The sequence below is a fragment of the Syngnathus scovelli genome, chromosome 2, assembly GCF_024217435.2.
Source record: "Syngnathus scovelli strain Florida chromosome 2, RoL_Ssco_1.2, whole genome shotgun sequence".
NCBI lineage: Eukaryota > Metazoa > Chordata > Actinopteri > Syngnathiformes > Syngnathidae > Syngnathus > Syngnathus scovelli.
The window spans coordinates 16,302,365-16,328,965 of record NC_090848.1 but is presented as its reverse complement, the minus strand read 5'-3'; the positions used below and the strand labels follow the sequence as shown (position 1 = coordinate 16,328,965).

General features: G+C 42.1%; 3 protein-coding genes across 8 annotated transcripts; 2 read left to right on the top strand and 1 right to left on the bottom strand.

The window, feature by feature from the left end:
* The first annotated feature begins 117 nt into the window (after nucleotides 1-117).
* csde1 (cold shock domain containing E1, RNA-binding) lies at nucleotides 118-16,080 on the top strand. Of its 5 annotated transcripts, none has more exons than XM_049752054.2 (22): nucleotides 118-274; nucleotides 2,881-3,586; nucleotides 4,438-4,693; nucleotides 5,602-5,787; nucleotides 7,191-7,389; nucleotides 7,487-7,596; nucleotides 8,788-8,874; nucleotides 9,245-9,342; nucleotides 9,428-9,509; nucleotides 10,111-10,239; nucleotides 10,337-10,462; nucleotides 10,582-10,797; nucleotides 10,900-11,040; nucleotides 11,152-11,316; nucleotides 12,027-12,134; nucleotides 12,323-12,501; nucleotides 12,593-12,705; nucleotides 12,785-12,904; nucleotides 12,999-13,177; nucleotides 13,260-13,423; nucleotides 13,542-13,674; nucleotides 14,734-16,080. In XM_049752054.2, the coding sequence occupies exons 3-22, from the start codon at nucleotides 4,568-4,570 to the stop codon at nucleotides 14,779-14,781; spliced, it is 2,709 nt and encodes a 902-aa protein (XP_049608011.1). In that variant the 5' UTR covers nucleotides 118-274; nucleotides 2,881-3,586; nucleotides 4,438-4,567; the 3' UTR covers nucleotides 14,782-16,080. The 5 variants fall into 5 exon arrangements, with proteins under 5 accessions (XP_049608011.1, XP_049608010.1, XP_049608012.1 ...); XM_049752053.2 differs by having other exon boundaries at nucleotides 7,487-7,653; XM_049752055.2 differs by lacking the exon at nucleotides 4,438-4,693 and having other exon boundaries at nucleotides 7,487-7,653.
* LOC125987696 (ras association domain-containing protein 8) lies at nucleotides 15,571-18,793 on the bottom strand. The gene is made up of 3 exons (XM_049752062.2): nucleotides 18,678-18,793; nucleotides 18,186-18,298; nucleotides 15,571-18,111 (listed from the first exon to the last, which is right to left on the bottom strand). Exons 2-3 carry the CDS (start codon nucleotides 18,286-18,288, stop codon nucleotides 16,847-16,849), a joined length of 1,368 nt encoding a protein of 455 aa, XP_049608019.1. The 5' UTR covers nucleotides 18,289-18,298; nucleotides 18,678-18,793; the 3' UTR covers nucleotides 15,571-16,846.
* A 1,601-nt stretch (nucleotides 18,794-20,394) lies between these two features.
* On the top strand, nucleotides 20,395-26,595 carry ampd1 (adenosine monophosphate deaminase 1 (isoform M)). Of its 2 annotated transcripts, XM_049754525.2 has the most exons (16): nucleotides 20,406-20,544; nucleotides 21,413-21,421; nucleotides 21,758-21,923; nucleotides 22,016-22,163; nucleotides 22,890-23,055; nucleotides 23,255-23,474; nucleotides 23,665-23,794; nucleotides 23,881-24,075; nucleotides 24,432-24,563; nucleotides 24,827-24,990; nucleotides 25,080-25,206; nucleotides 25,286-25,449; nucleotides 25,546-25,666; nucleotides 25,868-26,041; nucleotides 26,109-26,219; nucleotides 26,425-26,595. In XM_049754525.2, the coding sequence occupies exons 1-16, from the start codon at nucleotides 20,523-20,525 to the stop codon at nucleotides 26,578-26,580; spliced, it is 2,205 nt and encodes a 734-aa protein (XP_049610482.2). In that variant the 5' UTR covers nucleotides 20,406-20,522; the 3' UTR covers nucleotides 26,581-26,595. The 2 variants fall into 2 exon arrangements, with proteins under 2 accessions (XP_049610481.1, XP_049610482.2); XM_049754524.1 differs by lacking the exon at nucleotides 21,413-21,421 and having other exon boundaries at nucleotides 20,395-20,544.
* Nucleotides 26,596-26,601: the final 6 nt, after the last annotated feature.

The window sequence follows — 26,601 nt, the reverse complement described above, 5'->3', positions numbered from 1 at the left end:
TGTATTTTCATAATAAATGTGTCTGCACTATTACTGTCAAATGCATTATTAAAGCTCGTGTCTTAAATTAATTGCACCCATACATCATTGCAAAAGGACTGTTCCAAAGTAATAAAAAAAACAACAAGATGTGCACTAAGAGTCACTCTCATTCCCCCTCTACTCTTTGGTTTTCGAGCGTTAGGCAAATATCGCGATAGCAGCCATCAGACTCACTACGTAATGTGCCGTGCTGCTTCTAGCGGCGCTGGTGACAGTGCTGAAAGCTGTTGGGGTAAGTTTTTATAAATATCTACGGTTCCTTATTCTATTAAACGCATGCATGGACACGTCTAGCGGGTAGGTACAATTTGTGATGGTGGCGAGGTTAAAATTGAACTCCCATGCCCTCGCTTTGCCGTGCTTGTGGGGCCTTGGTGAGAGCCGACGTTTTCCCCTCAGCATAAATCACCCCGCACAAGGACCCTGTTGGTTAGCATAGCGAGTTAGCTTTAGCCCCTAGCACCGGGTACGGCCTTACCACGTTACCGCTGGTTAAACACGACCGCGACTATGTCTGGACATCACGATGGAATGGTGACACGACAATTGTGCAATAGTTTGTTTTGATCCCGTATACGTGACAGTTGACTGCCAACGAACAGAAATAAACTCTATCTCGATTTCCAATCTCGGCTTCTTTGTTGTCCGGTCCTCGTGCGGCTAGCATTTTAACGGTCCCAGTCAACCGCAGACTCCTGGTATCTCTTAAAGTTTATGTTTGGCTTCAATTAAGCCAACGTCGCTATTATACTAAGTTGCTTGAGTGTAATACGAGCAGTGTACAAATGGGTACTCCACAATGAGGTTTATCATAATTTCGAAGTTGGACTTGTAAATGAGTAACGAAGCCCTCAATTGTTTTGCCTTCAGTGTGTGTCGCATGTTTTGCATGTACCGTAGTGTTGAGTTTACTGCGTGACAGCGTATACGACTTTCAACGCAGCAAACAAGCATTTCCCGTGACAAACTTATTTTGGGACCCTGACTGCCCCCACTGCCGCGTGAATCGATCGGGAACGCCCTGGATTTAAGCACCAAATAGTTAGCTAAATGCTAATCTGCGTGCTTCCGTTTGGCCACCAGACAAGGTCATTGAGATAATACATGTTTTTATAAGACTGCCATTCACATCGACCCACATGGAACGACTTGTAGCAAATCATCGTCGCTTGCTCCAGGACACATGCGTTTGTGAAAGCGGTCATGCGCCTTGAGCGGCTGTAGTGTGATGCAACGTGTTTGCTCAGGCCGTTCGTAGGTCCAGCTGAGTATGGCGACTGCTGGGAAGTCACATGGCGACTCCTGTCAGAGGGCTTGTTGTTCTTGAGCAAGCGTAGGCCCACTGAGTGATTTGAAGCTGAAGGAATCGAAATAGACATAACCTGGAGTGGGCTCCAGATTGCACCGTTTTAAAAACAGTGTTGCTGGTAAAATGTATGGTCCGAAGTGTGGCAATTGGTGGCAAACGTGTGTAAAAGTAACTTTTTTTGGGGGGGGGGTCACACGCACATTCACACGCACATTCACACGTCACATGCGGGAATTGAACTTGCGGTGTCAGCACACAAGACAGGCAAGTGTATCCCTACACCATCACCGACTCTCTGTAAAAGTAACTTAGACAGGACAAATATGTTACAAAACTAGGTTTACTATTATGCGCGTTGAAAAATGACAAAACCCCTTTAAAAGAATGTCAATCAAATACTACCAATGTTTTGCAACGTTTATTAAGCCAAGGTACGTATTTTCATCCAAATAACATGATTGCAAAAGCCACATTTCAATGTTTTTGGAAAACAAAACAAAAAAATACAGTTTTTAGAACATAATGGTGTTTGTCTAACTGACAGTGTCACAAACGTCAAACACATGCGTGAACAAGTAAGCTAAAGGAAAAAGAGCCAGTAGAAATACCAATGTGTGTTAAGGTTACATTCAAAGCAAACACAAATGTATGAACTGGGTATCTGGCCAATGTTACGTAAGCATCGATATTGCTATTTGTTTAAAAAAAAAAAAAAAAAAACACTTATTACCTTGTTGCAAACTCACTGAGATTGAAAGAGCCGTCAATAAATTATTTCATGATGCTTGATGCTCCTCATCACAGCGTGGACATTGTTTGCTAAGCAATATACAGGCTCGTGCTAACAATGGACAATAACGTACCACGCATTTGACTGGAAAAGAAAAACAACCTTTGCCTTTGGCCTCGTCTCTCGGCTTGTTTTCAAAGCTGTGGACAATAATTAGTTCACAAAGTTTCATGTCTCATTGAAAGAAATCCTTTTTCTGTTGGACGATCCCCTATGTACTCTGACGGCACATGCGGCTATGCATACGCAAAACACTTTCGTGTTCAAAAGTGTTGCACTAGATCACATTAGAGGAATGCAGCCATAAATATCATGACTTGATCTGAAGGTATGCCTGAGCGCTTGTTGCTCCAGCCTTTTTTCTGTACTCAATCTAGTCAGCTGCAATCACAGGCGTCTGAGTCTAATCTATTTTTATACCCATGAATCAGGCTCCCCCAGAACACATAATGGCACAATCCCTTTGCATGTCACACAGAATATACACTGTTCATATCACTCATATGAGAGAGTTGAACGGCGGTATTCCCTGAGGCTGGATTTACACGACAGGTCCGAGTGGCCAACTCCGATTTTCTGATCATCAGATTAGATCTGAACAATGTTAGAAAATAATCTGATCTCTTTGGTCTCAGAGGCATTTAGAATTTAGGATATGCTCTCAACCCTTTCATTTGATGTCTGTTTGTTTGAACCGTATTAATGCTTTGTCCCTGTCACTGTGCTTCTACCCTAACAGTATGAAGTGAAACGGGACTGAATTTTTTTTGTACCATCCGCAACTGCTTCAAAGTTCAGATCACAAGAAAGAAACCGAAGAGAAATTTCCAAAACAAAATAAGCAACGTTGCAACTCCCATGACTACAAGACACGTTGGCTCTAGGCTCATTTCAAGGGTTTCAAACAACAAGTGTAACCAAATCCTGAATTGACCGAAGACCAACATCAGGCCAGTCTACACACGCAAAAGAGAAGCAATCCTACGCCCAAACTATTGACGAGACGACAACAACTGATCTGAAACCAGAAGTTTGTGCCTACTCAACAGCTTTGACAAAGCACACGTCCCAACGCTGCTCCTAGCTCTCCTCATCCTCACCGCACCACCGACTCGACACCGGGGTGTGGACTGAGCTGCTGTCTGCTCGTTTATTTTATTTTTCCATAAACCTCCCCCTCCACACATACATTTTAACCCCCTCCGCTCGCCCACTATTTTCACCCAACCTTTTTCGAAGCAGTCTTTTTTTGTACCTGCTTTTGTCTTATTTTTTGCGCTACATTTCTTCCGGCTATTGCTTGATGCAAGCATCTACAACTGGTGCCACAAGCCTGTAACAAGAGTGCGTGAGTGTGTGCTGGACCGTGTATGAAGAGATCTGCAGAAACATATTAGGCATCAAGACTCTACCTGCACACTACCTTTTCAAAACAACTAATAAAGGTGAGTCTTGAGTGTATTTCCAGCACATATTTAGCTATGTAACACACATTTCCCCCTCTTGAAGCGTTCCGTTTCCACGAGATGTTTAAGTTGGTTCAGTCAATTAACCAAAGTGGTGGGGTTTGCCCTTTAAGCCTTCTAACCTAAATTCAGCCTTTTTTCCTGTGGGTCCTTATTCATTCACTCATTCATCATCTGAGCCGCTTATTTTGAAGAGTAAAAAAAATATTTTGATATATATTCTATATATACACTACCGTTCAAAGGTTTGGGGTCGCCCAGACAATGTAGTGTTTTTCATGAAAAGTAACATAATTGCACAAGGGTTTTCAAGCGTTTTCTAATCCATGAGCCTTCTAACACAATTTGCAAACACAATGGATGTCTGTTTTTTAATGCAATATCACCTATGTAGATATTGCATTAAAAACCAGACGTTTGTAGCTAGAATAATCGGTTACCACATAAAGTGGCCCCAAACTTTTGAACGGGAGTGTATATACTGATATAATATTATTGCCCATCCCTACTTGTAAGACATTCAATTTTATGGGTTCTTATCTGTTGTTCGTTTTAGATAATCTTTCAAACGGAACATTTTGTCATCGCCAATTGTTAATGTATACTTAGGTGATCAACAAAACACAAATGTAGTTTTTGATTGCCTTTGGGAGCCACCGCTGTGCGCCTACTGTTGTTTCACGCCATTTTCTCCTGAGTTCATTTTCCACAATCTGCATTTCTTTGTCAGGAAAGAGCCCAAACCCACTTTCCCACTTGGTTTGTGAAATTGTGGCCGGTTGACATGTTTTCCTCACCCGTCTTGTTTGTTCCTCTCTTCGCCCCTGCAGACATCCAGCGATGTATCATTGGGTGGTTTAATCAGAACTAATCATTTACAGTCAAACAGAATTAAAAATATATACTTATCAAAATCAGCAGAAGTGCTCAAGCAAGCGTGGTTTGAGTTTATGGGAAAATATGGGCAGCCCCTGGAAAGGCTTTGTTGAATTTACCATGCCCGCGTCGCCACCCACCACGTTTGTTAGCGCTGACCTGAGCAGCACCTCCCCTGTCGGACTCAGCCTGTCGCCATATGGCCGATCCGTAAGTGCCACCTTCCCACCTCTTTTCTATAAAGCCCCACCACCCTTCCATCGAATTCTCATCCACCCTTCCCATCCAACGCCCATCAGCCTGCCTTGCTCTGCATCTCTTGGTTGTGAATGGCCACTCCAACCTTCCATCCCCTCTGGGCTCCAGAGACTAGCCTCTGCTCGGGAGTATTGTTCCTGGGTGGCTGTTCCAAGAAGAATATCAAAACTTCTCACATTTCCTGTTCTTGCCTCCCGTGTCACTCCCCACCGCCCCCACATATCTTACAGGTTCATCAATTTCATCTTCTACACGGGCAAATCGCTGCCTGCAAACCATGGCCAAGAAATTTAAAAACTGGCTGTTGGCTGCCAAAGATCGATTTTTGCTCACGCTTATTAATGGACAACAAAAATAAGACCCTTTCCATTCATTGGACTAAGTTCTTCATTACTGGGCCAACAAAAGAGGCTGATCTTGGACCCCTCCTCTCCCCATAACCATTCATCATCGCCACTGCAATCTAGATACACTGGTGTTTGCCCAATCATTTGATATTCCCTCCACAGTGTAATACTTTTAGTCTTCGAGTAAGTCTTTGGGACACTGCATTACAAATGTCTTAACTGACTTTTTATGTTGTTTTTTTAATTTCTCTGTTGTTGAGAAAAGTCATCCAAAAGTGATGGAAGCTGGTGTGCTGTTTGGTATCTGTGGGTTTTTCCCGCTTGGTGTTTTAGAGGTTTTCCTATTGACTACCATAAAGTTGAGCTATATTGTGCCAAAAGCTGTGCCGAGAAGGAAAATTAGGCAACATTTTGGCAGAGCTTGGATGGTGATATTTTGAATAACTTTTGCTATGACACAATTTCCATGATCTGCATAAAGGTAGTTGAATTTGAAATGCTCCTCTCCAACAGCATAGGCAAGCTCAAGCCACAATGTCAGAAATGGAAAGGGCTACTTCTGAGCCCCCAGTGGCTCGCAGCACTGGCCCATCCACCTCCTCTACCGCTCCCATGTCTATTCCCCGCTCCTCGTCGGTTTCTTGCCGTCCCCACTCGGGAAGTAGAAAACACAAGCGGACACCTTTGTACCAGAGATCAGTAAGAGGGCATGCTGGGTGACCCTGAGGATTTTTACATATCTGTAACATCGTGTGACGTTTAACAGCATGCACTGTGTGTGGTGTTGTAAAGCTATGTTTAACCAAGGTGTGTGGCTCTGTTGGTTTTAACTTGAATCACGACCGAGGTCAGGAGTTCTTGAGCTAGAGAGGTTCCCAACGTTGACAAAAATGTCTTGAAAGCAAGGTTCTGACCATCATGATGGTATAGCAAGCGGCCGTGTGTGGTCATTCAGTCAAAAATATTTTGTGGCCGTCAAATAACTGTCACATTAAAAAGAGAGCGTTCTTTTTTATCCCAACAGTTTTTACTGTTCATTTTCACATTTAACTGGAATTACTGATTGTTAAAACAACAAATTTAGTTTTTTCTAATTTATCCAATTTCTATTTTTTTTTTTTTTTTATCAAAACAGAGTTTTTCTCAGGAACTTAAGACATGGAGCAGGTCAAAACTGCACTTTTAGTTAGGCTTGTTTTATAAAAAGACTAACTGAGCAAGCACTAGGCAACAGAGGCCAAAAAAAATGTGTATCTCTTAGAAAGAAACCACGGCCACAGCCGGTTGGTTTAGAGCAGGGTAATTAATTTTGCAAAGGGGCACATGAAAAAGGTATGCTTTCTGACGGCCACGCCAACCTAAACCTTGTTCTGCATTTATTTTCTAAAGATTGCCATGTGAGTAGGTATGATATGTATTGCTATAATTAGGAAATGCGGGGTCAGATGTGGGCACCGGGCCCTGCTTTGTCCAAGTCTGGGTTGGAGAGTAGAAAAGGAGAAAGATGGAGACATTTGAGAGAAAGATAGTTATCCAGCTACTAATCCAGTCTGTCCGTCAGTGTCTTGCACTTGGGACACAAAAAGGCTGTGTGCATTTGTAGTGGCCAAATGAATTTATACCCCCCCAAAGGTTGACCTGGTTATACTACGGATGTCAGTTTAAGTAATGTTTAAATAGGTTTGGGTTTATTAAAAGGCTTCTGTGCTTCAATCCAGACCTATATGTGACATCTGTAGAAGAAGGTGAACAGTTTCTCAGTTTTACGACTAAGTTTTACTTACTGGATTGCACTTATTACTGTGCTTACAACTCCTAATTGAATGATAGTTTTTTTTTCAGTGCATGCAACTTCAACCATTGTGCAACATGTTCTTCTTTTGCTGCGAATGGTTTGAATTGACCTGGAACACAGTTCAACTGTATCAGTTATAGAAGCTTTTTAATTACATTTTTTTCCCTTTCCACCTTTTGAAGTTTGCCATATGCATGTTTTTGTAAATGTATATATTTTTTTCCAAGGTTGATAGGAAACAATTTTGAGATTTATTGTTTAGCGTTGTCTGCAATGTTTTAACTTTAAATTCTTTCCTCCTCCCCAGATGAGTTTTGACCCAGGCATGCTCCATAACAATGGACACACTGCATACGCCAATGGAACAGGTCCTGGCATTAGAGAGATGGGGGTGATAGAGAAGCTTTTGACTTCGTATGGCTTCATCCAGTGTTCTGAACGTCAGGCTCGTCTTTTTTTCCACTGTTCTCAGTACTGTGGCAACTTGGAGGACCTCAAAATAGGAGGTGAGGAATATTGGACCGACTGAAACCTCTGTTTCTAATTTCCGCCCACAGTAAATAGTTATTCCCGCAACCCCTCTGCTGTTTGTTTTCTCCGCAGATAATGTTGAGTTTGAGGTGTCCTCTGACAGGCGCACTGGCAAGCCCATAGCAGTGAAGCTGCTTAAGATTAAGCCAGAGGTGCTGCCAGAGGAGCGCATTTCAGGCCAGGTGGGGCCAGACCTGCACGCCTATCCCTTTACTGTGCTGCATGGTTATATTCATCCAGTTAAGGAACACCGTTTTATATTTGGTTCTGTCCTTGTCTGTCATTTTAAACTGCTCAAGTCGTGTTTAATTTTCAAAAGGTATGCACAAGATCAGCCAATTGTGTACAGACACAACACAAACGCCAAAATCAGCCAATTCTGTACGGAAAGACACAACACAAACACGCAAAGACCAACCAGACACAACGCAGCCACTTGCATATTGCATAGTACATAAGCTGTGCTAGGAATTCTGCTGTCATTCTGAGTACTTCAATATTTTGAATAGTCAAAATATTGGAAAGACCTCAGTATAATGCTGTGCAGGTCACCACCACTGCAAAATACAACAGGGAGACAAAAAAACAACAACTACTGAGCTTTATTTTAAAGGAAGGCGTTTCCATACAGCTCTATACGTATATACATACACAGCAGTATATTACTGTATTTATTTCACATCAATTAAGCCGAAAGTTACATTACTGTTGGCCTTCATGTTATCTTGAGTGTGTTTTCTTTGGGTGTGAGACCTCCATGGAAGACTGATGCCATGCTCAAGTGGTCTGTAATTGATTGTAAATGTTTGCTTTGAGTAGGGTATGTCAATTAGGGAGTCTTTCAAACATAGTGGGTTTCACTCAGAGCGTGGTTTGGTTCCTTTTTGCAACTCAGTGTGGTTGAAAAGGAATCCATCACTCACAAAAAACTTCAATATCAAGAGAAACTGAGCTTGATCATGATATATGCAGACGTGGATATTTGTCAAATAAGGGATATTGTATACTTTTCATGAGACTACCATCCCAACTACAAATATTTCTACATTTGAACAGGAGTAGTTTTGATTGTGCCCCCTGATTGAAGGGCATGTAATTGGAGTAGAAATATGGGATGGCCTCTTCCTGACACACCCCCACAATCACAGCTGTACCCCTGAGCAAGGCATTTGAATCCAACTGTTCTGCTAGATAGTGTGTGGTGCACACATTTTTTGTTCTCAATCATGATAAGTGGTAGTCAACTTATCGTACTTAAGTGTGTCTGTGTGTGTGCGTGTGTGTGTGACTTTGTTTGTGTGTTCATGTTTTGACCTTAATTTGAGAAAGGTTTGGCAAAGATGATTGTTAACCAACGCCCTTGTTTTGTATAGGTTGTCTCCTCAATTCCTGCAACTTTAGATGGGAAGTCTGCTCCTGGCCAGGTGCCCACTGGAAGTGTTTGTTATGAAAGAAATGGGGTAATGTGTCAAGAATTTATTCCTGGATTATCCCTCTGAACAACTTAATTGTAACGTACAACAGGCATATTTTTTCCTTCATGTTCTGTCAGATTTCTGTTTGGTCAAGCTCAGACTTTATGGTTGTAGCCAGGATTTTGCTCCAGCAGACGTGTCGTAGAATAATCTTTACAGTTGTGGCCGATCTTGAGTTGTCTTGAAGTGTCGTATACTATGTAGTGTTGGATAATCAATGATTGGGCTGTCCGGCATCTGGGACACATGACCATGACTCAGAAAATGTGCAATGTCAGGATTTCAAAGTTGTTTCAAGTGCACAGTTATAAGCAGTCCACTCTTTCACAACTTGACACTGCTATGATTTCCACAGGAAGTTTTTTACCTTACCTACACTACTGACGATGTGGAGGGCAATACCCACTTGGACACTGGCGACAAAGTTAGCTTTTATATGGAGACCAACAAGCAGTGAGTTCTGGTGCTTTGTCTTGGTCATTAGTGTTTCCTTGGTACCATGAGATTGTATGATTTGTATCTACCCTCTGTTTTTCAGCTCTGGTGCGGTCAGTGCTCGTAATATCCAACTGGTGACGAAAAAGCAAATGCGCTGCCAAGGTGTGGTGTGTGCCACAAAGGTAATGAATGATCACTGAAAACATTGTTTGACTGGGCTCGTGACTCAAAAACTAAACATTGGACTTGGAATAGTTGGGTTATAATCCGAGGGTGTTTCAGCCTAGACTCTGGTGTTTTTAATAATTGTGCCCGCTTTACTCATGCTTCGATTTATTTAGCAATTATCTGCATTTAGATATTTACCAAGTGGATACATGACATGGTTTCTCAATTTTAAAATTTGGTTCCTCACGTCCAACACTTTCCAAAATACATCATGATTTGTCAACATCAAGATTAATGAGAATGCATGTCACATAATTGATTCACAAATGTCATTAATCAAGAAGCACTTTGGAATGACACTGTGCCAAGTTTTGAAATATGATAGGATTTTACTCTAATCCGCCTCAATAAAAACTGACTCACCTGAAATGGCTTCTTCCACCGTTGGTTTGGGAAATGCGGCATTTCACCATGTTCTGTTGTAACAGAATTATGGATCATCTCATACACGTGGGGTTTGGTGCAATGAATACCTACTATGAATTAGAGTTTTTGCAATTATGCAAATATTAGATGTACAATTTTGTCATATTTAACCCTCCATTGTCTTTTTAGGAGGCCTTTGGGTTTATCGAGAGGGCTGATGTCGTGAAGGAAATTTTTTTTCACTACAGCGAGTTTAAGGGTGATCTTGAGGCTCTGCAGGCGGGAGATGATGTTGAGTTCACAATCAAAGACCGTAATGTAGGCATCTCCCAGATTTTTACACAACTTTGAACAGTTGAACAATTCTGCATTACTTCATACTGAGCTCTTGAACCATATGTTCCTGTGTTCTAAGGGTAAGGAGGTTGCCACAGAAGTGAGACTTCTCCCTCAAGGAACAGTCATCTTTGAGGATATCAGCATTGAACAGTTTGAAGGAACAGTCAGCAAGGTCATCCCGAAGGTTCCCACCAAAAACCAGGCAAGTTGATCACCAGTCAAAATTTGTTACTGAAGTAGCCGATTTGGAAAATTCAAATTGCCCAAGTAGAACACACCTTTTATTGATCACTCTTATTTTTTTTTTTTCTGCTGGCACAGAATGACCCTCTCCCAGGTCGTATCAGTGCTCGGGTTGGATTCAGTGACAAAGAAATGCCATTTGGTGAAAAGGACACCAAGTCAAAGGTGACTCTTTTGGAGGGCGATCACGTTCAATTCAACATTTCCACTGACCGCAGAGACAAGCTGGAGCGGGCCACCAACATCGATATACTCCCAGACTCCTTTGATGTCACTAAAGAGACCCGTGAAATGGTGAGCGAGATGGAATGGTGAACGACCTAACTGAATTCATGCAAATTAGCGGGTTCATGTGGAAGACACTGCCATCCAGACTAACGTTGAGTCTTATTTCAGGGCGTGATTGCTGCTATACGTGACGGTTTTGGGTTTATCAAGTGTGTGGATCGTGACGCTCGGATGTTCTTCCACTTCAGTGAAGTTCTGGAAGAGAGCCAGCTGCATATCTCTGATGAAGTGGAGTTTACTGTTGTGCCTGTACGTTGCATTTTCCCCAGTGACGCTGTTTTTAGATTTTGCATGCACTTTGCAATGTCTAAATTTAACAAACAAACTCAAATCTCATGATCTGATCTTGTCTTTGCCAAGGATATGCTCTCTGCTCAGAGGAACCATGCCGTACGCATCAAGAAGCTGCCGAAGGGCACGGTGTCCTTTCATACACAGTCTGAGCAGCGCTTTATGGGTGTGGTGCAGAAAGAAGTTGTGTTAGCCACTGCTAAAAATGCCAGTCCCAGCAAGGGCAAAGAAAAGGTACTGTCTCGTTAATTGCAACAGATAATGGCAATGTAGCCATGTTGCATTTAAAAGGGCAACTCGGTTCATTTTCTTTGACTTTTTTGCTTTCTTTTTCAATCACCACTTCCTCTCCCTCTTCTTGTTAGAAAAAGGACAAGGTAGGACTCAGGCCCACTGCATGCAGCAAAAGTCCATTCTGACAAAATGATCATGTTTAGCAGGGTTCCGGGCTACCTTTTTTTGCGAGGAGCACGATGAAACCTAACCAGAAATTTTTAGAGCGCAAATAGAAAATCTAGGGATGCACATTGCAAAATGATTATTTACATCCACTAATTTTTACTATAGGCTAAAGTGTGGAGCATAAATTTAACTGTAAAAAAATATCAATAAATAATAAAATGTGCACTGGTTGCACATGCTCAAGTAGATGAAAACGTTACTTGCATTTTTTCAAATTGCCTTGACATAGGGGCAGTCTGGACTAAGTGCATTATGACTTTAACTCTCACATGCACGCAAGATTTTTTAACAAGCTCTTAAATCATATGATCCATTTACCATACTTATAACTTGTGTGTTTGATGTGCTTCGTTGATATTTTTTTAAAGAAAAGTAAATTGCTATTTTGATACACATGGTCATATACTTACCCCCTCCCTCCATTATCAAAGAGAGAGAAAGTTAATAGTGCATTGGCTTTAATATTGTTGCTCTCCCTGTAGGAACCCGAGGACGGGATCATCGCGTATGAAGATTGCGGAGTGAAACTTACTGTGGCATACCATACAAAAGACTTGGAGGGAGGATATCGCCCACAGGTTGGCGACAAGGTATCACCTGATCAAATAACTATCCAAACGTTTTTTTAAATATTTTTATTAAGTCATTTTTCTAGAATCTTGACCTTAAAGAGAATCTACAAAATGTTTGAAATAGTCTCCATGGCCTGCCAACAAAACCCTTTGAGTAGTACCTTTAGTTGTGCTAACTGTGACACATTGTCACTTTCAACCTCTAGGTAGAGTTCTCTATCAACGAAGTGAAAAGAAGCGGCCAGCAGAGTGCAGTTTCCATCAGGGTGGTGAACCGTAGTGCCAGTGGTGGCAAGAGACTGCTCGGCTTTATCGCCACACTCAAGGATAACTTTGGCTTCATTGAGACTGCAAATCATGACCAGGAGATCTTCTTTCACTACAGGTAAAACAATTAAATGCTCATTTGGATGTTGAAGAAGTGTTTTCAGTTTCATGTATTTTTTGTCTAAGTGTATGTTTGTTTTCAACTTTAGTGAAATGTGTGGGGACTTGGATGATTTGGAGTTGGGCGACACGGTGGAGTATACTCTCTCCAAGGGAAAAGGGAATAAAGTCAGTGCTGAAAAGGTCACCAAAGTGACTGCTGGTAAGAATTTGCCTTTGGAGAATTGTTAGTGTTCTTGTACAGTGTACACAATGAATCTAATTAAATCCATTGTTTTCAGTGAATGGCATTGGGGATGATGTTGATACGACGGTGTTGGTGGGGAAAGTCATCCGTCCAATACGCAGTGTGGACCCCTCTCAGACAGAATATCAAGGGCTTATTGAGGTCATAGAGGAAGGTGGGGCAGAACTCACAATTCCTTAAAAGTTCTTTGTGCTTTTTTAATAAAAGATTTTTTTTTTTTTTTTTTAATCTACGCTTGGTTGTTTCAGGGGGAGGTAAAGGCCAGACCTATCCCTTTGGGATTATGGGTATGGCTAACAAGGTTACCTGTCTGCAAAAGGGAGAGCAGGTGAAATTCCAGGTTTGCACAATATCCCAGACTGGACAGAAGATGGCCTGCAATGTAGTGCCTCCGCGTAGAGCCTTGGTGGAGTGTGTCAAGGACCAGGTTGTGTTCACACACCAGCTCAATATGACAAGATTCTTGCTGGAAGAAAAACTAGTCTGAGTCGAAGTTGTGTTTTTCCTAGTTTGGTTTCATCACATACGAAGTTGGTGAGAGCAAGAAGCTTTTCTTCCACGTCAAAGAAGTCCAGGATAACTTGGAGCTCCAGACCGGGGATGAAGTGGAGTTCTCGGTAGTCTTCAATCAACGCACAGGGAAATGTAGTGCCTGCAACGTGCGCCGAGTCAGGTAGGACCACTGTGAGGATTTTGTAAATCAAATCGTCCCGCTTATCAGTGAAGTGTAACACTGGTCGTGCTGCAAAGGCATAAAGCTAACCCTTCATTATGTTTCAACCTTATTGCAGCGAGGGGCCAAAACCTGTGGCGACACCACGTCCTGACCGTCTGGTCAACAGACTGAAGAGCATCACTCTGGACGACGCCAGCGCCCCTCGTCTCATCATCGTTAGACAGCCGCGTGGTCCCGACAATTCAAAGGTACCTCAATCGGAATGGTCATCAAAGCACAACTGGGTTCATGCGACATTCGCAACCTGAGGCGTGATTGGTTGTTTGTATGTGATGTTGTTCTTAGTGCGGCCTTAAAGGAGCTGTGTCATGCTGTTTTAAGCTTTTCACTGTTAAGTATAGGCACGTATATGCTTATAGATCACTTTTGGCGCAATGGTGATCTAATTTCCAATGAAATGTGAGTCATTTTGGCGCCTATTTTGTTCACCTGGAAGTAAGACACCCTGTTCACAAAATGCCCGTCTTTACTGTACTCACACGTTAGGCGGTTGGCACGAGGCACGATCAATGACAACGTAGGACAAATCTAAGTCACATAGAATAAAAGTCATTAAATACACCAAACAGCAATGACTAATACTAGGCCACATTATATTGCTGAGGGTTCGTGGGAACATTTTATAATATATTTGATGCTGGCTCCCTAACAGTGGCAGTGGAGTTGTTTATGCGTGTAGAGCAAGGGTAGATACGGGCTGTGGAAAGGAGGCTGTGAGGACTCTGTGGTTTTCATGGATCGGGCAGGGCTGGTACAGGAATGCTCCAAAATCAATGGAGGAAAACACCGCTTAGGGGCTCTTTGTGGTGAGGAATTAGGTGTTTTTTGTTTTGTTTATTTAGCATGATATGGCTCCTTTAAAGTTACTTATTCAAAAAGAAAAATAATGTTATAAAAATCACTTTTTACTGCAGAAAGTTGCAAAATTAGGATATCCATTTCAATTTCACGTGTCGCACAGGAGTGCCATAAATACATGTTGAAACAAATTAAAATCAGTTGGAATACCTAAATGCTTAGATGCATAATCATAAGGCTGTTTTGATGACATGTGTTTGTACTGGTCATGTATTTATTTCTTTTCAGCATTCTAGGGTCTCCATTTTAAAGATTATTAAGCATAATTGATATAACATATTAAGCATAATTGATTTTCATGGTACCCAGCTTTTAATGACAAAAATCACTACTATAACATATATCTTGTTTGTGACCATTAACCTGAAACTCAACTGTCTCCCATGCAGGGCTTCAATGTGGAGCGCATGACTCGCCAGCCTGGTGTCATTGACTGAGCAATACTGTTTGGTGCTGGTAGACCAGGGAGGGGTTTGCTTTTGGGGGAGGGGGATACCTGTGAACCTGATACGTCACGAGCCGCTTAAAACCCAATACGTATGCACACAGTGCAGCAATTGGCCCACTTAATTCATGGAGCCATGGCTAAATGTTGGGCAAGGCCCCCCACCCCCTTCCCCTCTCCCCTCCCCGCCTACATTGTATGACGTTCTTGATGAGTGCACGTGAGATCTCTGAGCGTGTGCATGTGTGATGATATATCCTAGCTGTGAGTAGGGACAGGGCCTTGTCCCTCTAAATAAGACTGTGTGGCCATCCGAGCCCCCAATTGTTTTGCAATTATCTTTGTCTGGAATTCTGCACCTGTAAATTTGTCCTCTTGTTTAGTTGGAGCGGTTGAATGTCTTGAGTGTCTTTTCCATATTTTGTTTCCTTATATTGTTTGCTTCTTTACCCACAGACACTTGAAATGGTTTCATTGTGAGATTTCTGCTACTGTATGCTTTCCTACAAATTGCATAAAGCAAAGTTCCCTCCATAAGGAGGATCATATTTCTCATGTACGAGCTTCAACCGAGGATTTTTCTCTGCTCGTTTTTTTGAGCAGTTTTTAAATGCTTGACTTGAGAGCTTTTTGAAAGCATGGACTGTGTGGATGTGCGAGTCTAATGGGATTGTTTAGTTTTACCAATCTGGAGCCTTTAAATACTTTTTTGGTATTCACTAGCTCCACTAAAGCAATTTCTCCCAGGTGCAGAATTCCTTGGGGCAACTTATATCTGCAATTATTTTTTTGTTTGTTTTTTTATTATTAGGTTGGGTTTTGTTTTGCACATGTTGTTTTTTTCCCATTGAAACTCTGTCTACTTTGAAAAACAAGGTGCCTAAAAATAACTACAAGCAAAATGAAAGAGGGGGGTGGTGGAGCTTTAAAAAGCTTGTTTGTTTCCCAGCCAGCCACCAATATAAAGAACAATCTTTGAATGGCTTTCTTGTTAAGTACAGATAACGATATGCATCCCGAACCTGTTGGTTAAACAATACTGTATGTAATGTGTGCTTTTTTTCCCCCCCTTTAGTTAAAGTCAGACTTCATATATGAGAACAAATTTATTGGGGAAAAAGTAAGGAGTTAGAAACTAAGTTAAAAAAAAAAAAGAAAAATCGAAACAGAATCAGGATGAGTCAGTCTGCAAAGATCACTGGCTTTCAGTTGAACCATGTTCAGAGGTCCCTATGTACCTTTGTCAATGGTCTTGAATGAATAAGCAAATTAAAGTTTTATGGAAATCAAATGGTGTGTTGTTTTTTTTCCCCCCCATCAATGTAATTGCACAGCATCTGCCTGGGCTCAACAATTTAAAAAAACATTCCACATTCACACCTATGTTATTCTGATCCTTTATTTTTCCTCATTGACCAAGTGCTTTGTAGTAGTCTCTTACTGTACTTTATTCATATCCATAAAACATGCTTAAAGTGCGAATGAGTTTTACTAGTATGATTAAATGAAATTCATTTACATATGCTTTTAACGATCCATTCTGCAGCAGGCATTCAATGTGACGGCAACACGTTGTTTCTGCTTCACAACTTACCGACTTTGGTGTTGCAATGGTTGGCACAGATGGTTCGATTCCTCCTTCGGGCATATTTCAGTCCAACTTTATTTTCATCGAATACTGTTCATTTCAATTTAATAAATGACATGCTTGTACTGATATTTAAAAATATATTGAATTTAAATTATTTTTGTTCCCCATTTCTATACAAGCCCCAAAAAAGTCTTCAAAAATGCTGGTGAACATTCAATTTCCCAAGCAAAGCAAAGTTGTGGAAAAAATCAGGCAGGAAAAATGAATCTGTATTTTAAGAAATTGAAAAGAAATCTGCGCACCAGGTGGCTACAGATTTGACAAACAAGCACATGCTAATATATTAAAATCTTGGTGGGAATTAAGTGAAAAGGGCCATGAGTCCAAGCACCCATACTAGTCACGATATGGTTGTAGCTATAACTTTGAGGTGCCCATTTCAAAAATGTCATCTCAGACTTCTTCCTTAATCTTTTGTACCGCCCAAATAAATCGTGAGCTCCGAGCGGTGTATCGCAGTCGCCTTTTTGTTAGAGTTTGATTTTTGGCCTGCAGACCAGCATGCCCACCACTCCCTGAGCTCAGCTGGCCCAGTGAGCCGGCGCTCCTTTATCTGATTGGGAGGAAATAAAGCAGGAGAAGGGTTGATATTTCTGGGCGGCCACTTCCTGTCGCTGTTTACTTGGCGTTCCGTCTCAAATGGCTGCCCATTTGAGACCTTGCTCGGATTACCGTCTGTGGCGTGTCGGCCCTCTTTGGAGTCAACCTTTTGAGCTCCACAGAAGTCCAGTTTCTGCATTTCTGTCTTGTAGTCCTCCAGTTTGGCCTTGCAGTCCACAATCTTTGCTTTCAGGCCATGGAACTGATTTTGCAAATCTCTCTCAAAGTCTTCTTCTGCTTTTAATTCATTCTCCCAGAACTTGATCTGCTCCGTCTCTTCTTCAATCACTTTTTGCTCTTCCCTGGTCCGCTCGCTTTTCTCCAGCTCTAAAATCTCATGGTCCACATCGCCGATCTGGACCTGGAGCTTTTGAAGTTTACTGAGCTGCCAGATGATCGTTTCTCTCAGGCGATTATTCTCGTCGTCACTGTTCAAATCGGAGAAGCTATCGAGTTTCCCCCCATGAGCTTTCTTGGAGTTTTTATTTTCTTTCACCTTCTGTTGGGTTCCCATGCAACAAGATGTCTGATCCAAGTCGGACTTTGAGTTTCTGTGACCTCGGACTTGGTTCTTCTCATGTGGACTCTTTCTCATGGTGGAAAGTGTGACACTCAGAAAGGTTTTCTTTTTTTCAGTCTTCTTGCTGCTGTCCTTATTGCATGACGTACTATAAACCTGTGTTTTTCCCAGACTCTCTAGCCATTCCCATGCCTCCTCCATGAGGGTCAGGGACTTTCTTTTGGGTCTTTTCAAAAGCTCGTGGTTCTGGTCTGTGTCCTGCCTCAGGCAGGACAGCGGAAAGCTCTGGCGATGCAGATTCAGCGATCCGCTCCGACGCCAATTTCTAGCACTGGTTTCTTTTCTCCGTAGCGGTGGACAAGGCTGGTGTCGACCCACTTTGGCCCTGCTCATTTCGTCGTAAACTGAAGGACCGCTGTGGAGCAAAGTGAGCTGGACCTCCTTAGAGTGTTCCCCGTACTTCTTTAGCATCTCCAAAGGCCGCTCATCTGGTGCCATGCACCTCTCGAAGTCTTTGAAGGTCTCACGCAACATGTAGCGCCCAGGCTGGCCTGAATAAAAAATTGATGACAGGGTTTTGTTTTCACCTTTTTAAATGAATTCATTCATTACAACAGCCACATACCCAAAGCTTGAGCCAACACTGTCACCACCTCTTGGCATGTTGTCTCATCTGTGACCCCACAAACCAAACGTGGCACGCCATCCACAGACACTTTGATTTCCATCGTTCATAATCTGATAAGAAAAATATTTCATTTTAGTGAAAGAGACTTAACAAATAGGGCATATATTAACTCATTCACTGCCAACCCTGTTTACATATACAACGTCTATAACTGTCAATGGCACTGAATGATTTAACATTCATATCCCATAAAGATAACCAGGAGTCAAGTTCAGTTGTTGTAAAATCAGATTTCAGGTACAAAGTCAGGTCAAATAAAACAATTCCATGATGAGATCTCAAGCACAGTACTGGAGACCTGGTCTTCCCTTGACAAAAGAGGAAAAATAATTGGGAATATGACTGAATGGAATTAGTGAATCCCTAAAACACATCCTCATGTTCTTGAATTTTCAAGGATATTTCCCCAAAAATTCGAACGGGACTTACCGTTTCGTGCTGCTTGTGGTAAAGATGATCGGAACTCTCTGCTTAACTGAGCGCTCTGCTCAAGAGGAAAAAACAGACTAATTAAGAGTAATTTGAAGGCCCAAAGGGAATTTCAACAACCAAACGGCGGAATCTGATCCCACCCATATTACACTCACTGACTTTTCTTCCCTCTTTAATTTACATACTACATTTGTAACATTTGCAACTTTTTCTTTTTAAAACATCAAAATCATTCGTCCTTGTCCTTTAGACCACTGCTTGGTAGCTGTTTGTTTTCAAGAGGATTTTCAACAATGAATCAGAATTCAGATTTTTGTTTGTTTTAAGGAGTACTTGATGGCTAAAGTTTGAGAATCACATACCAGCTTGAATAAAATTAAATGTGTGGGCAGCTGTTGTTGGCTATTAGAGAGGGGTGGGAAGTGGTGGGAGGGCAAGGTAATGTGATAGGATGCAACTTGGACCCCTCCAACTCCATGTTTCCATGTAAACCAAACGTCCAGCAGCTCGATGTCATTTAGATCTTAGTTTAAAACTGACGATTGATTCATCTGTTTGTTACCTTTTGACTGGTGTCCTTGAAGTTGAACCTAACATGGACCAACTGGTGCCGAGCCCTTTATGCTTCCAGGTGTCAGTATCATGAGAACCCACTAAAATTTGATACATGATAAGCACAATTTGATAAGAATTTTTATGGCGCAGATCAACAGCCAAGTTTCAAACTCCTGACAGTATCTCAAATGAAATTGTTTACTCAGGGTATACAATCGGTATTACACTGATTACTTACTTTGCTCACACTCAGTTTTTTGGTTAGATTGCCTTTTGTTTTTTAAATTTGATCTCTAACCTATTCAGCCGTCAAACGCACTCTGACATTTAAGCTCACGTTCTCTAAAAATAGATGTCTTGCTGACTGAGTGTCTTTATGGTGCAATGTCTCATGATGGATGGAGTTCAAGAGGCCCGTTGCATAAAATGCCAGCAATGGGATGTTTTGCACCACTCAAGACATTACTTGAAAGATTCCAAATTTTTATTTGAATGTCCACGCAAGACATTATTGAAACATTCATATTTTTTATTTAAATGTCCACGCAAGACGTTACTTGAAACATACACATTTTTCATTTGAAGTAATGTCTTGCGTGGTGCAAAACATCCCATATTTTGGAAAAAATATAAGAATCATTAATGTTGTTCATTATCAAAGTGAAGACTGACTATTTTGACTGTTATTGCGGTCCACTTATTTTTACACTTTTGTTGCAGTTAAAAAATGACAAACATGAGGTCACATAGTAACTTCTTTATAAATTAAGAATGTCCACCAGCAATGTGAAAGAGCTTGTTTTCAAACTTAGCATCCACTAAAGTAGGACATATTCTTGATAAAACACAATTTACTAAATCGTGTTTTTTCTCTGAAGGCCTTAGAAGAGTTTATCTGCCAGGTACGATTATGCAGTGCTCCAGAGAATCCTGGAATTTTGCATACATAAAGAATGATGATTTCCCCCCTAAGCGGCGTTTAATTGCGCTACCCGTGGGTCTTTGTCACGTCCGTGGATTGTGCATGTGACACTCAACTTAAAATAGAGGCGTGTACACCTCTGAGTGCGGGTGGTGTCGGGTTGGGGGAGATGGGCGCTTCGGCTCAGCCTGCACACTTTTAGGGCTCAGCGGATTCCGGTTTCATGTGCGGCGACCCCGTGCAGGAGCTTCAAATTGCCGTGACCCACCACTTGGTCTGTGCACTCCCACCAGCACCGCAGTGGTCCAGTGGCCGACAGTCCTTCTTCATTTATTCTCTTGGAGACGTGCACGAAACGAGTCACCATGCCGAAAGTTCTGGTACCGGGTGAGTGGGGGGCAATGTGCTTCAACACAATTTAAATGGCAAAAGTGGAAGTGTTGTTTAAGTGTTCAGGGGGGCGGGGTGGTCGACAAATTCACAAGTGAGCCCATCTAATCTTGTGAATGCATATGTCAGAGGTCACGCCTTTGCTGTGATGTAGGCTATGTCAGCAACAAGTCAGATAGCAAACTGCAGATTCTAATTTTAGAAGGCCAGTTCATTGTGTACAATGTTGAAAGTAAACAATTATTCACATGATATGGCAAGCGTTTCTTCCACAATGATTTGTCTACACTTAAGCTATTGAGTAATCTAATGTTATGGAAATGATTATAAATCAAAAGGTTTTGTGAAAAGACAAGTGAAATAAAGACCTCTTTTAGTTTAAAAGTTCAAATTTCACCCAAACTACACTGAAGAAAATATGCGTAAGTTTAAAACAAAACAAATTCCGATTCAGAGGGTTTACCGTCGTCATGCTTGATGTCACACGAGATGTCAGCAATTCTCTTGAGGTTTCACATTTGCGAGGTTTGAACAGATACATTCCACATGTAGTTCTTTAGTGATGCCACCACAGATTGCTACCAGTAATGACAAAGCCTGATGTTAACTACAACTGTCTTTTTGTTGAATCTCATTTGATACAGAATGCTTTTATTTTTTTCTAAATATGGAAATATATTGTGTGATTTTGGTGGACAGCAATAATTTTCAATCGATTTCAACTTGTATTTTGTGACAATGACACATGGTGTCGCCATCTTCTCTATTCCTGTATTCCTCTCTTTATGTATAATCATCTTTTTTTTTTTCTAACGCTCTCTTTTTTTACCCTGGGTGCCGCTACTATCTTGCCGGTCATGATCAGGTGAACATAGTAAGTATAGAGGGTGAGATATGGTCCGTTTTACCACAGCCACATAGTGGAATGAGTCTTTGGAGTAGACCTGTAGATGACTGCATGTAGGCCACCGCTTCATCAGTAGCAGGCATTGTGAGATTAGACTGAAGCCATGGTGCTGTGCATCATTATTCTTGTTATCTTTCTTCCACTTCTTTGTGGCCGCGTATTGCTGGAGTCTGATCAGCAACTAGTCCGAATTTTGCTTGACAGGATTGCTGTAGCTCTTTAGTCTTTGTGCTGCATGGCAGTATGTGGAACGTCTAGCATTTCCACACCCTCAGCACGTTTACTATCGTTGCTATCCCACAGAGACCGATGACAAGATGCGGGCCTTTGCCGAGCAGATCTTTGCATCTGAGACCAAAGGCGAGGACATCCGCGATGAGATCTCCGTCTTTGACGTGCCAGAGGACTGTCCCATCCTCCACCATGAAATGGCGCACCACTTGCATACTGATGATGATCTTGAGAAGCGGTGAGTTTGTGTCGCTTTGGTTTTGTAGTTGTTAAAATTGTTTTGTTGTAGGTATGTAAATGGAACTGATTATTGATTGCCTCCATCCACAGCAAAAAGCGCTTTCGCTTCAGGGGAGTGCCAAGGGCTGTTGCCCAGACATCAGCAGTCCCTGAGGTGTCTGTGGATGGGGACGTCCCCACCTACCTGGAAGTGCCGGACTTCCAAAGGGTGGCCATTCTCGGGGACTACGCTTCTGGGGTATTGTACTCCATGTGATTCAGCTTCGGTGCCGCTAATATTCACTTAAATTAAACTCCTTGGATAAAAACAGAACCTCCACCAAGTAGTTGGATAAAAACAGAACCTCCATCAAGGTTTGACATTTCTAATAATTTAGGTGAATATTTACAATCAAAGATCTTAGTCGGTATCATAAAAGCAGATATAAACTTTGTTTTTTTCTAAAATCTAAAAGATCGAGGAGATCGAAGATCTAAAATCAGTTCATACTCATGCACCCACTTTCCTGATGTGAGATACACGCAAATATGAATTTTTATGTTAAATTTACAGTGTATCAAATGATTCCCCTGTATCAGATCCAATACCCATTGAGCAGAGCTACAATTATCTTTAGTTTCATAAAAGTGAATTTATGACGACGTATATTGTTCATTTTCACCGCATTTGTGGATTGAGACCACAATTTAACAGGAATGTCAAGAAAAAGAGAAAAAAGCAATCACAACAAAAACACTCATCTGTATGAATGCAAATCAAAATGATTTTGCTTTTTAAATTTTTGTTCACCTCTCTATGGTAGCTGTGAATATTGACAGACAGAACACTTAACCTGTCATTATTTCAGGATGCCTACTTTTTGTGATGTTGTGTGACTGTCTGCGGTGAGATTTTCCTGGTATAAAGCGTGTGTCCTTCATGATCCTTAACAAAAGCTAATGTTGATCTGTTTGTTTTATTCAGGTGACAATGGACGATTTTGAGATTTCCTGCAGCGGACTGTACCGTGCGTTGAGCATCAGAGAGAAGTACATGAGGCTGGCCTACCAGCGCTTCCCACGGACGGCCTCACAGTGCCTCCGTGACATCGAGGGCCAGACCTTCAAGGTGGAGGACCAGGTGCAGCCCGGTGAGGACAGTCTTTTGTCCTCGCTAATTCTCAACCTCTGCTGTATAAATCCATTTGACCGTCATCGAATAACAATGCCAGAATGGCAAAATTAATAATAGCAGATGCCAGTTCCACACAGACATGCCCATGCTCATACTTCTGTCTTGCAGTGCACCTCTGAACATTTCCACACAATGTTTGTTTGTTTGTCTTTCAGTCTTCACAGCTCCGTCAAAGAAGGAGGAAGATCCGTTCGATTCCACGAACCTGCCAGAGAACCTAGGCTATGTTGCACGCATGAAGGATGGCGTCGTCTACGTGTACGACGACGCCAAAGCTGCAGACAAACATCAGCCCAGAAACCTGCCGTGTGTCAACTACACCACCTTCATTGACGACATGAACTTTCTCATTGCTCTCATCGCGCAGGGTCCCACGTGAGTCTCTTGTCCGGGTGGTTTTCTTTTTGTGTGCATTAGCATAACAATTAATCACATTCAATTTCAAATCAAACAGGAGTCTGCACACAATTAAGTGCCTCTGATTCACTCATAACAAAGTTCAGATGTTCTAGTAGACTTTTCCTGGGATATTTTTTCATGTATGTGAATGGTGCTCTATTTTCAGGAAGACCTACACTCACCGTCGTCTGAAGTTCCTCATGTCCAAGTTCAACGTGCATGAGATGTTGAATGAGATGGAGGAGCTGAAGGAGCTAAAGAAGAACCCCCACAGGGATTTCTACAACTGCAGGAAGGTAGCCATCATCTTTAACAGAACTTCAATTTGCTTTCTTTTAGTGATGGTCAAGATTTGTCACACGGGCACCGTTTGCCTCCTCAGGTGGACACTCATATCCACGCAGCTGCCTGCATGAACCAGAAACATCTCCTACGATTCATCAAGAAGACGTACCGCGTGGACGCAGACCGCGTCGTGCACAAGCTCAAAGGCAAAGAGGTCACCCTGAAGGAGCTCTTTGAGTCCCTTCACTTGCATCCGTACGACCTCACTGTGGACTCGCTGGACGTGCACGCTGTAAGTTATCAACTTCATACGCCACTGCAGGAAGAAAGTTTAAAGTTAAACTATTTAATTATGTTTTTTATGTACTAGGTATTGTTGCAGTGTTTTTTATTACGTATTTTTTATTATTTTTTATAGTGATCACCAAAATGCATTACATGATAAACAGTTTTTATACATTATTATTATGATTATTGTTATACACACAAAAACAATTTCAAAATTACCACTACCAAAATGTTGTAATTTACAAATGTTTTGGTGTTACTGGAAAAAGGTTGCCATGTCAGAAAAATGGAGTGGTAATGTAACAGTTTTCCAACTTTTCACAGAAACTAAAAATAATATTTTTTTCTTCATCTTTAAAGGGCAGACAAACCTTTCAGCGTTTCGACAAGTTCAATGCCAAGTACAATCCTGTGGGAGCCAGCGAGCTGCGTGACCTCTACATGAAGACGGAGAATCACATCAATGGAGAATACTTTGCCACCATCATTAAGGTCAGTTGCTGTCCTAAATAATATTACACACATCATCTAATAACTGTAGTACGCTAATTATTCGCCACCAAGGCAGTGATGGCATAGCAAAAATCTCCACTCTAAGGTGAATATGAAATCTAAAGTAAAGTACAATGTTGTATTATGGATGATGGAAGAGAATCGGTCAAAAAACGTACTGCATCTTAACAATTAAAATGTTGGCTTTTATAAGACACTATCCACAAAATGATTGTTGATTGACACACCATTTGTTTGAGCAGGAAGTCGCCAGCGACCTGGAAGATGCCAAGTACCAATATGCCGAGCCTCGTCTATCGATCTACGGCTGCAGGCCCGACGAGTGGAACAAGCTGTCCAGCTGGTTTGTCAAGCACAGGGTCTACTCCCCTAACCTCAAGTGGATGATTCAAATTCCCAGGATCTAGTGAGTCCCCAGCGTCATGGCAGCGCTTGATCATCCTGCTGAATAAATCCTCATTTCCATCTCAATGCTTCGCCCCGCTTCTACTTCAGTGACATCTTCCGAGGCAGGGACTTTGTCCCGCACTTTGGTAAGATGTTGGAGAACATTTTCCTCCCCGTGTTCCAAGCCACCATTGACCCAAAGTCCAACCCCGAGCTCAGCATCTTCCTCAAGCATGTGAGCGAGAAAAATGTCCAAATCCGAGCGTCATTCACACAATCAGAAACAACTTGACCGTTTGCTTCGTGTTGTGTAGGTGACAGGTTTCGACAGTGTGGATGACGAGTCCAAGCACAGTGGTCACATGTTCAGCATGAAGAGCCCCAAACCAGAAGAGTGGAACATTGCTAAGAACCCGTCTTACACCTACTACATCTATTACATGTATGCCAACATCGTTGTGCTCAACCAACTGCGGAGGTCGGTGACATCAAGCTGTAACTTCTATACATTTGTCCTCAGATCAGTTTGCATTCACCAATCATTTTTTGTTGTTGTTGTATATTTGTGTTTCAGACAACGGGGGATGAACACGTTCACGTTCAGGCCTCATTGCGGTGAAGCCGGCGCCATCACTCATCTGTTGGCCGCCTTCATGACGGCTGACAACATCTCCCATGGCCTCAACCTGAAAAAGGTCAGTGACGGTGTGCAAGGGCAGTCTTTTTATGTATTTCTATTCCACTCAAGGTGGTGTGTAAAAAGACTAAATTTTACAAAACTGTCATCAGCCAAAATTTAGAGTGAAATGACCTGACATGTAAAGCAGCATGACTCGGAAAAACACCTGTACTGAGGTCATTCTTTTGCTGCTACATTACTTTCATCCACCATGCAGAGTCCGGTGCTGCAGTACCTGTACTACCTGACCCAGATCCCCATCGCCATGTCCCCCCTGAGCAACAACAGTCTGTTCCTTGAGTACGCCAAGAACCCCCTGCTGGAGTTCCAAAAGAAAGGCCTGGTGGTCTCCCTCTCCACCGACGACCCCATGCAGTTCCATTACACCAAGGTCTTGGCCGTGGGCTAAATAAGTGAATGGACAGGTAGCCCATTCTGTCGATTTGTCTTTCCTGCAGGAGCCTCTGATGGAGGAGTATGCCATTGCAGCGCAGGTTTTCAAGTTGAGCACCTGCGATATGTGCGAGATCTCCAGGAACAGTGTGCTGCAGAGCGCACTGTCGCATGAGGTAGAGTGGCCAAACGTTTGATAGCGGCGGTGCATTCGAACATTGGGGTCTTGACATTTATACGTAGTATTAGAGGGGGAAGATTCAAAGCATACAATTGTCCAAAGCATTTTGGTAAGATGAAGTAATCATTTTTTGTGGCAACTGATGGAGCTAGTCGCTCATCCATGATTAACATTCCCTCTGCTCTGTTGTCTGTGCTCAGGAGAAAAGTCACTTCTTGGGTCAGGACTACCTGAAAGAGGGACCGGAAGGGAACGACATCCGTAAGACCAATGTGGCCCAAATACGTATGGCGTACCGCTATGAAACCATCTGCTACGAGCTCAACCTCATCAAAGAGTGTATGAAGGCAGAATAAAACAAACTCATGAAGCTTTTA

Coding starts and splice junctions, on each gene's coding strand:
- csde1 (XM_049752053.2), top strand. CDS start 4,568: ATGGGCAGCCCCTGGAAAGGCTTTGTTGAATTTACCATGCCCGCGTCG. Junction 12,502..12,592: donor GAGATCTTCTTTCACTACAG/GTAAAACAATTA, acceptor TTTCAACTTTAG/TGAAATGTGTGGGGACTTGG. Junction 13,178..13,259: donor TGGAGTGTGTCAAGGACCAG/GTTGTGTTCACA, acceptor TGTTTTTCCTAG/TTTGGTTTCATCACATACGA.
- ampd1 (XM_049754525.2), top strand. CDS start 20,523: ATGCCGAAAGTTCTGGTACCGG. Junction 23,795..23,880: donor ATTTCTACAACTGCAGGAAG/GTAGCCATCATC, acceptor TTGCCTCCTCAG/GTGGACACTCATATCCACGC. Junction 25,207..25,285: donor TCAGCATCTTCCTCAAGCAT/GTGAGCGAGAAA, acceptor CGTGTTGTGTAG/GTGACAGGTTTCGACAGTGT.
- LOC125987696 (XM_049752062.2), bottom strand. CDS start 18,288: ATGGAAATCAAAGTGTCTGTGGATGGCGTGCCACGTTTGGTTTGTGGG. Junction 18,112..18,185: donor AGTGTTGGCTCAAGCTTTGG/GTATGTGGCTGT, acceptor TTTTTTATTCAG/GCCAGCCTGGGCGCTACATG.